This window comes from Chiloscyllium plagiosum, chromosome 28 (assembly GCF_004010195.1).
Source record: "Chiloscyllium plagiosum isolate BGI_BamShark_2017 chromosome 28, ASM401019v2, whole genome shotgun sequence".
Taxonomy (NCBI): domain Eukaryota; kingdom Metazoa; phylum Chordata; class Chondrichthyes; order Orectolobiformes; family Hemiscylliidae; genus Chiloscyllium; species Chiloscyllium plagiosum.
In genome coordinates this window covers 22,716,847-22,727,260 of record NC_057737.1, presented here as the reverse complement: position 1 = coordinate 22,727,260, position 10,414 = coordinate 22,716,847, and the positions used below count along the sequence as shown (strand labels likewise).

Here is a 10,414-nt window from a genome sequence, read left to right as displayed (position 1 = left end):
TGCAAAAACTGCAGTCAGTTGACGAAAGCTACAGCTGAGAATTCACTACTTCAAATACTAAGTATAAAACTGGCACAAATTCCTGCTAATTGTTCACTAATTGTGAATTAATTCAGTTTCACTCTGGTGTAAGAGGTCTCTTCTCAATTTGTGATCTCTTAAATAAGAAAGGCCCATACTTGCAAAGATCTTTTAAAAGTTAATATTGATTGTTATGTTGTATACAAAATCTTTTAAATAATGAAATCTTGTTAAAAATATATTTTGTTTCCTTTCTGCTCTATTAGATGTTACAAATAATCTTTTAAAATGATATCTTAACAAAAATATTATAATGCTTAAAAACAATTGTGAAATCAGTAATGCTTTAAAATATTTACATTTTTAATTCTATAAAGTCATTCTTGTCTACTAAATTTGATCTTCCAAAGTCTTTTTACTATTATAGCCATGCCCACCACAACCTGGCATTTCAGCCCATTTTGCACAGTCCTGTACGGCCACACTGCAGCCAGTGGCAGGACGGAATTCTTTCTAAGAGCAGCCAAGATTCTCAGTGTGAGGAACCATGATAAGTTCGTGTGTAGATTTATTAGATGTTACCATTAAGCTTATATTTGAAAATTGGAAAGAACAACATAAAGGAATGATCAAGCAAGCAACATGTGCAATGGCATTGATACAAGAACAAGAGAGGCTGTGATGGGGAGATTGAGTTTGTAGGCTATTAAGAGAAGGATCATGTGCCAGATGAAAAACACTGAATTGCAGGCACTGTGCATATTTCAATAATATACTGTCAGCAACTTGGCTTTCCACATTACTACTGGCTATCAATATAGTATAATTCACAGTAATAAGATTCCAAATCAACAAATCTAATTTTACCCTTTTACTTAAATAAAATTACTCCTTTCCTCACTTTGAGATTTGTGTGGCACTATTTCACGAGACAAATACATTTAGAATTGGTTCTGCTTTTTGCATTTTAGCTGAATAGATACTTTGAATATATTGGTTCATATTGTATTTAACTTTAGTGACCCAGCAAATGTGAGGTCGAAGTGGTGAGTCTTCGGCTCGAAAACAGACTGAAAATCTTGATTTTGATAGGCACCTTTTTCAATCTGATAATTTGCCATTGTACTGTACACCCTCAGGTAATGGTTACGCTGCAGTAAATGCAATTCATATTTGATTGAAGCAAATAAATGCTCCCAAAAATTAAAAATTCACCATGTGTCCAAACATACAGGGCAAAAGCAGTAAAATGTATCGTAAGTGATAGGACCACGGGAACAAAAGTATCAGTTTCACAATGACCATTGTTTTGCTTCCTCTGTTTTTGTTTGGGATATCTTGACTTGTTCCGTGTGCCATCTCCAGCCAAAGTGGCGTCAATTTGTGTCTAGCTGTTTGTCAGTGATGAGCAGAGGCTGCCTTATGGGGAATGTGGGTTAGGAAGGGCTAAAAGCCCTGGCCTTTGTGTTTTATTTCACCTTATGGGAGCTGTTTGTCTCTTTTCTCAGCAAGGTAGTATAGTCAGGAAAGAAAAAAATTAATGCAGTACAACTAGCTGGACTGCATCAGTCACATTTTTTCACCAGCAGCAAGGGAGCTAGTAAAAGGCGGGGGGAAACATGGGTCCTTTCTCCTTTTAGGAAGGAATTTCAAATGTGACATGTAGAGAAGATAAACTACTTCACAACTGCACATCACCAACTTTGTCACACACGTTCCAGCAGCTGTCCCATGGGATTGTTCAGTTACTTGGAATGTACAAAGGAAGAACTTTGTGAAATTCTCAACTACAACTGCATTGTATTCAGTTCAGATCCTTGAGTCTATTCCATTTAGTCATGGTCTGTCTGCAGCAACCCAGCAAGGTTTCTCTCTTTTAATCCCCTTGCCTAACAAAAAATGATCAGTTTTGGTTTTGGAATTTTCAATTGACCCAGTCTCTATACTTTTGGGGAAAGAGAATTCCATATTTCCACTATCCTTTGTGTGGAAATAAGATGCTTCTTAAAAGCTAAGTGGCTAGCTCATATTTTAAGCTGTTGATATTCAGAGTAAGAGATTATTTCCTCACTCTAGGACTTGAACCTGGGAATTCCAAGATATTACCACTTCGTCAGAAGTGCCTTTGATTTTTGATGTATTCCAATCAACCTGTCCAGACATGTTATCACAGACCTCTGGGGCAGATGGTAGTCACCTGGCTCTGAGGGATGGACACTACCACTACATCACAACAGCCCTTAACTTTACTTTTTCTTTTCTATCCAGAAGTGTTTGTACAACTGTACAGCTTTTCTCCCACCACCAAATTCTTGTCAAATTTTATGTAAACTAGCCTTATAACCTAAACCAATCAGTTAAATTATCAGACTGCTGCAGTTTCTCCAAGGCCTGTTCCAAAACAGGCACATTAAATAGTCAGCTAGTAGGTGACTGTAGCTATAAGAGAAGTTGAAGTTATTTAATTCAGACTTGAGACGTGGTGAGGAACTGACTGCAGTAGGCATTAGTGGAGGTCTACAATATGGGGAGAAAGTGAGGGCTGCAGATGCTGGAGATCAGAGCTGAAAATGTGTTGCTGGAAAAGCGCAGCAGGTCAGGCAGCATCCAAGGATGCTGCCTGACCTGCTGCGCTTTTCCAGCAACACATTTTCAGCTACAATATGGGGAGACAAGTCATAAGAGTAGGACGCTCACAACGAAGGGTTGTCATGAGCACTGGTAGATTTAGAAAGCTAGTAGTGGGCTCAGATCTGCACAGAGGGCTTTATAATGGTATGGGGGGAAAGATGGGCATTGACAATGGACAAAATGACAGCTGGATACTGGAGAGTATGAGATAGATGATGGAGCATGACATCAGTAACTGGAGGGGGGTTATTTACAAGGGAAGGAAATGGCTGAGTTACAACTTTAGCCAGAATCTTATCACTTCTTCCTGACAGTGTAATAAAATTACAATAATTGTTTAAATCTTTTCAGAAGGGCCTAAAATTTTTAAGTGGCCTCCATTTTTTGAGCACGGACATTGGTATTTCAACATTTTGCACATTCATTCGGATTTCACCCTCACACCCAAATCTTTTCAGGTGACTTTGTTTATTGTAATTACATCACTACTTGGTAGCGAAATTTCCCAATAAGAATGTAAAAGATATAAGGTTTAATATGCGTAAATATTAGCTTGGAATACATGTCCTGTGTACTTTTTTTCCGAAATATACTCACGCTGATGTTGCAACTATATTATTCCTGTATTGTCTTTTGTCAGTTTGAGACAGAGGTAGTTTCATTACAACTGTCATCAATGGAATTACAATGAAAAGCATTGCAGTGCTCCTCGGTGCAGTAGTAGTGTCCCTACTTATGGACCAGGGTGCAGGTTCAAGTCCTACTTGCTTCAGTGGTGTGTAATAACATCTTTAAACAGGGTGATTACCAAAAAAAAAAGCACTGTCTCTGCTCACTATTAACTCACCTAATAGCCTGGCAAATAACTGAGTCTTGATGAAAGGTTCTGACCTGAAAAGTTGACTCCCTTTCTCCTCTGATGCTGACTGACACGCTGTGCTTTCTCCATCTCCACTCTGACTCTCCAGAATCTGCTGTTCTCACTATCTCTAAATAACCGATAAGCAACAGGAAGTTTATAGGGTTCAAATGATAACTGATTCTGAACTCAAGTCCTTTGTTCACAAAAATTACTCCTGGCCCAAAATGTTGGCTGTTGGGTTTATGACTCAAAGAAGCATCTTTCTTAGTTGGCAATAGCCTCACTCTCTCAAAATTACAAAGTTTTAGTGAGCAGTGTTGGCCTAGTGTTACATTAATACCCTCAATCTTATGAGAAATCATTCTCATTATCAGCAAAAGTCTAAGCATTGACCACTCAATGGACTTTAACATTATTTCATCTCAGTAATCCCTAATGAAATGGATGAGATGGTGGTAACAAAGAATATTATCTTTCAAAGCTTCTAATGGCATTTCATTAATTTAGTAGATTTATTTTTTTTGTGGCTCAGCTTTAATCCAAAGGTTCAAACCTTAAAAATAAACACATTATCATCTGTATTTGATACTTATGGAATAAAACAAGAAAAAAAAAATGAAATTTAAACCATTAGCTCTTCTCCTGTGATGAGAACATGTACAAATGTAACTTTTTACACGTGAATTGTAAAACATGCTAACTATCAAAATAAGAATATTTAATTTGTAAACAATAGTGTGCATCTGATCCAGGGTAGATGGAAAAGTGGTTAAGTCTTTAGATTGCTAAATCTGTAGAATGTGACATTTACAGTGGTTTTGCACTTGCTTTGCTCTATGATGTTATATGGCCCTTAATGTTTGAGCAATTTAGCAAGGCAGCAGGAGAATTGACGTTTCGGGCATGAGCCCTTCTTCAGGCTCATGCCCGAAACGACGATTCTCCTGCTCCTTGGATGCTGCCTGACCTGCTGCGCTTTTCCAGCAACACATTTTCAGCTCTGATCTCCAGCATCTGCAGTCCTCACTTTCTCCTCTGATACTAATTCAGTAAACATTATCGTAGCAGTCAGATTATAATTTTAAGAAGTTTCGGCTTGTTAGTTGTCTGGCTTGCCATGATGAAAGTTAATCAATGCAAGAAAAATCCCAATTGAAAAATGTGGAAAAATAGCATTTATGAGGATAAAATTCAATTTTAGCTCTGGAACAAAGCAGGTCATTGTGAAATGGCATCCCACTCTTTCTGCCTCCTGATATTCTCTCTCTTGGCCTCCTAATTGCTACCTGTTATTCTGCATTTGTGCTAAAAGTTTCAACCACCTTATTTGGAAATTGAGTACCAGCCCAATTTGTCAATACCCAATCGCTGTTCAAATAACTGATCTCAATACTCTTTGCTGTCTCAGTAGATGACTGGATACTTTGCTTTTAGAATTCATCCTTGGGAATGTTAAAGTCTGAATTTATTGCCCATCCCTAGTTGCCATTTGGAAGGTGATTGGAGTCCTTGTTCTTGAACTGCTGGAGTCTACATGGTAAAGGTACTCTCAAAGAGCAGTTCAATAGGCAGTTCTAGGATTTTGATTTACTGACAATGAAAGAACATCAGTACATGGCTAGGTCAAGAATAGTGTGACTTAGAAGGGAACAGGGAGATGACAATATTCCTCTGTACCTATTGACCTTGTCCTTCTACATCCATCAAGGAGATGCCTTGATGAGTTCCTCCAATATATCTTGTTGGTTCACACTTCAACTACACTTCATCAATAATGGCAGTGGAGGAACTGGATGTTTAACTTGAAGCATGGGTTGCCAGCGTCACTCGATTCACCATCGATACAATGGTTGCTGAATACACAAAATATTACATTCCTTTTTAACTGATACTGGAACAGAAAATTGCTATTTGTGGAAATGAAAAGCTTATCTTGGTATTATATGAAACAAATTACATGAAACATATTAAATTAAACAATTTTGTTTTGGTAAAAATAACTTGAACTTTCATATTAGACTACAAAGTCTTGTACGTTAAGAGCAGATTGGAAGTTAATCAGTTTTAAACTTGGTAAATAGCTTTGAGTCAAAAGAGGCAAAACACGCAGCTGATAGCCTGTTAGAGGGAATAAATAATTCAACATTTTGGGCGGATGATGTTCTAAGTTAATTTGGCCTTCTGAGAAACAACTGAACTGTTCAAATTTCCAGAGAGGGGGACCACTGGTGCTTTCCTGTCATAATGGCTTATTTTAAACAAATGTAGAATCAGGAAGGATGCCAAAGGGGTAACTTTTTAACAGCCCAAAAGAAAGGAAATTCTTATAATTCATGCCAGTTGTCTGCATGTTGGAAACTAACCTCATTTGGTGTCTGTTCCCAGAAAACAGGAGGACATAAGCTATTCAGAAGGATTTGCTATAAATCTCTACTATAAACAACTTTGCAATTCCTATGACTTGTTCTACCTGTCTATCTTCCTTTCCACTTATCCACTCCACCTTCCTCTCCATCCCCACCCCCATTCACCTATTGTACTCTATGCTACTTTCTCCCCACCTCCACCCCCCTCTCATTTATCTCTCTACTCTGCAGGCACCCTGCCTCTATTCCTGATGAAGGGCTTTTGCCCGAAATGTCGGTTTTACTGCTCCTCGAATTCTGCCTGACCTGCTGTGCTTTTCCAGCACTACTCTAATCTAGACTCTGGTTTCCAGCATCTGCAGTCCTTGTTTTTACCTTTGCAATTCCTATGTTGTGACTGTTTAGTTAATTGCATTAACAAGTGCAAAGGTTAATGCTATTTACATTTATAACCATAAAATTATTTGAATAACAATATTATAGTGACTCACAAATTGGAATGCATGAAAGCAGAGAATTATATTAAAATATGTTTGGCCAGTTTCCACGTCATAAATTGCATTACAAGAATAGAACCACACAGTTAATCCACAGTCCAGGCCATGCCAATATACAAAATTATTTGCACTTATTCAACTAGCTCATAACAACTAACTGACCAGAGTGGCCTGAGCAGCGTGATACATTGTTATCCTTCAGTAGTCTGAAGAATTTTGGAAACGCTTGCCTCAGTGAGTTATTGAGTCAGTGACCTATTATCAACTTGGATGAAGGTTCAAACAGCAGTTTGATTATTTTTGAAGATTACAGTGATCCCATTTCTTTCAATGTTAGCAAAGGATTTTAAACAACAAGAACCACAACAACTTCCATTTATCTATTTTCTTTATCCAGTTAGAAAGTTGGCCACAGGTTTTAAGGGAGCTCAAGATGGTGGAGAGAGATGAGGCAAGTTGGAGTTTTAAAGAGTGGACATTTCAGAGAGGAGTTGAGATGGCTGAAGGATCTCCCACTCATGGTAAGGTGGATCCATCAGGGAACATTTGAAGGACAAAGGACTTGGAAAAGAATAGCAGGAACATTTCAGTATGAAGTCAAGAATTTTGAGAGCAATGCATTGGAGGATGGAAAGCTGGGAAGGAACTGCAAGTTAATGGGGTGATGGGTGAATGGGATCGTCTCTGAATAGGTAACAGCATTGTGTGGGAGTTGGAGTTTATTGATGATTAAAATCTGAGAGGTCAGTAAGTAGGATATTATGCAAATCCAGCCAGTGCTTTTCTAATTCTGATTCTGTTAAGTGAACAGAACATGTGCGGAGCTCCTTTTTGGAACTGACAGTACATTCAATGGTTTTGTAAATTTAGGTACAGGTGCCAATCTGGCAACTGCATTTTTGAGTCAACTGTAGATTGGTTCTAATGGAAAAAAGTACGACTGCCTAAAACGTGCACCAACCACTCAACTAAAATACTTGTACCTAGCCTATTAACTATAGGCATATCAAAGTAAATCACTGGGATTGTGGTCACTTTGTCAAGTAAGGATAAAGTTTTATCTACTAAAATAAAACAAAGAGCTGTAGATGTCAGAGATCTGAAACAGAAATGATTGGAGAAACTCGGAAGGTCTGGCAAAATTTGTGGGAAGAAAGCAGAGTTAATGTTTCCGAGTTCACTGATCCTTCTTTAGATTAGATTAGTTTCCCTACAGTATAGAAACAGACCTTTCGGCCCAACAAGTCCACACCGACCCTCTGAAGAGTAACCCATCCAGACCCATTCCCCTACCTTATATTTACTTCTGACTAATGCATTTAACACTATGAGCATTTTTAGAATGACCAGTTCACCTAACCTGCACATCCTTCGATTATGGGAGGAAAACCATACAGACACGAGGAGAATGTGCAAACTCCACACAGACAGTCACCCAAGGTGGCACTCGAACCCAGGTCCCTGGCACTGTGAGACATCAGTGCTAACCACTGAGCCACCGTGCCACCACAGTTAGTATACAATTCTGAAGAATAGTCACTGGATTTGAAACTTTAATTCTGTTTTCTCTCCACAGATGCTGCCAGATCTGTTGCATTGCTCCAGCAATTTCTCTTTTTGTGAGTATTATCAGGTATTTGATGCAATCCTGATAATAACACTAAAACCAGACATGCTGCATGAGGTCACCTTTTACAGCTTATTGTCTTCAGCATGGTCACGTTTTAAATTATTTCCTGAAACTAAGCAGGGAAATCCATGAACCAGAAATGTTGTAATTAGTTTCAATCACGTTGTTTGAAAGGTCATTTACGGGTTTACTTTAAAGCAAATAGTTGCGCTGGAGATTAATGAGTTGATCCAATTTAAACAACAAATAAGGAAAGGAAAAAAAGTGTTAAATGTATAAGTAGATCTGGATTTTTCAGATATTACAGCTTAAAAATTACTCTTTGATTTTAATGTCCAAACATTTGATCCAATTGTATGGTATTCTTCTGTCTACTAATTGAAAATAAATGAGTTAATATTTCCATTAAATTAGCAGACAGAAGAATTTCACACAGATGCATTCTCATAGCAAACAGTAATTTCTAGGCTTGAAGACATCATTCATTGAGTTTATTTCATTGAATTCTGTTACTATTTTCACAGTAAAACAAAGAGTTAAACCTTTTCAAGTGAATCTCTGCTACAATAGACCATTAATCACAAAGGTCAACAGCTCCCTTCTCATGTATAATTTAACTTACATATGTAATGCAATGGTCAATATTTTCACAATCACCTCATGGGGATGACTGGATGAGTTGTTGGAAAGTATTTCCACATGACTTAAAAAACTGAATTGTACGTTACTGTAAATAGGCCACAAATACTTTTGGATTTCGGTCTTGCTGTGTGAGAAACCATACTGGAATGGAAAGAGATACAGGACATCTAACTGTGCTATAAAAATTCCAGAGACACATGAAAATAGGACTTAGGTCAAAATATTTTGTGTTGCACAATTCAATTAAATAAGACACACTTCTCCAAGACCCAAGATCCTGTCCTCTACAGCATGTGAGGTTATTGATCTATTCTTGTTACAACACCCTAATCTTTATGCTCTCTTTTGCTCTTTTAATACTGTTACCAGCCTGGCAGTAACTTAGGAATTCAGGCTTGAAGTGGTGATACATTGTTTACCTCTTTAGCTATATCATCTGGGCAGATACTCCTCAGGTAGTCCTGTGAGATTTTTCATTTTGAGAGCCTCATCCACCATTTCTATATAACTATTAATTACACTCTTCATTTCAAGGGTGAATGGATCAAAATCCTTCTGCCTCAGCCCAGATCGCTTGAAGTTTCCATCCTTTTGTGTTTCGACACACAACAGCCTGTCATCTGACACACTAATGTTCAGGAATTCCACCATCCGCTTCAACTGAGGCAACAGGTTTTTCTTCAAATCTTCATAGTGAACTACCAACACTCGACTGCAATATTTCAACCAATCCAAAGTATGGGAGGCCCACCAGGGGGCGTAAGTGTTCACAAATTCAGGCCATTCTGCAGAGAGAAAATTTGAATTTGTTCACCAATTTTGCATATCACAGTATGAATCCTCATCTTATTGGTTTACTTAACCCGCATTGCAGAAGCATCACTAACTTCTTGCTTGAAGTCAGCAGCTCCACTGGAACAGCTCTGTGCACAGCCAGGTACAAAAACAAAAATTGCTGGAGAAATTCAACAGGTCTGGCAGCACCTGTGGAAGAAAGCAGATGCTTCCAGACCTGCTGAGTTTCTCCAGCAATTTCTGTTTTGTTTCAGAGCGCCAGCATCCGCAATTCTGTTTTACAGCAGGACCAGACAGACAGGTAAGGTAAATGCTTCAGGATGCATCAGCTCCTGAATTAGTTCACCTCATTTGGGGTTGTTTTAAAGTTGCAGCAATTGGTCTCTTCTCCCTTTTGCTAAGTACATGAAACATTCAGCGATCTTGCCTGAAATGTTAAACATGCACTCCTGCAAAGCTAAGTTTCATTCCGTTGACTTAACTGTCAACAATGCCAATTGTTGCTTTGTGTCATTGCTAACCTGTGTTTTGCTTCAGCTTCTATCAGTTGCTGAAGCTGTTTTTTCATTTGTTCATCCCTCATTGTCCTGACTGAGTGGCTTGCTAGGCCATTGCATCGGGCAGTTAAGAGGCAACCACATATTTGTGGGTCTGGGGTCCCATGTAAGACAGACCAGGTAAGAACAACAGATAGGCAACAGCGAGGTCTGCAGATGCTGGAGATCAGAGTTGAGGGTGTGTAGCTGGAAAAGCACAGCAGGTCAGGAATGATGAAGAGCTCTGGCCCAAAATGTCGATTTTCCTGCTCCTCGGATGCTGTCTGACCTGTTGTGCTTTTCCAGCAACACACTCTCAAAAACAACAGATATCCTTCCCAAAAGGATATTAGAGAACCAGATAGTTTCATGGTCACCGATGCTAAAAATAACTTTATTCCAGATGTATTCATTGAATGCACATTCCACTAGCT

The 10,414-nt window shown here is 38.5% G+C and overlaps 1 protein-coding gene across 9 annotated transcripts in view; it reads right to left on the bottom strand.

Annotated features, from left to right (window-relative positions):
- Positions 1-7,676: 7,676 nt before the first annotated feature.
- Positions 7,677-10,414, bottom strand: part of LOC122564034 (WSC domain-containing protein 1-like) — a 152,579-nt gene continuing 149,841 nt past the window's right edge. For all 9 annotated transcript variants that reach the window (XM_043718493.1, XM_043718497.1, XM_043718490.1 and 6 more), the window contains one exon: positions 7,677-9,434. In XM_043718493.1, the coding sequence (XP_043574428.1) occupies positions 9,082-9,434 (353 nt within the window). In that variant the 3' untranslated portion in view covers positions 7,677-9,081. The remainder of the gene's footprint in view (positions 9,435-10,414) is intronic.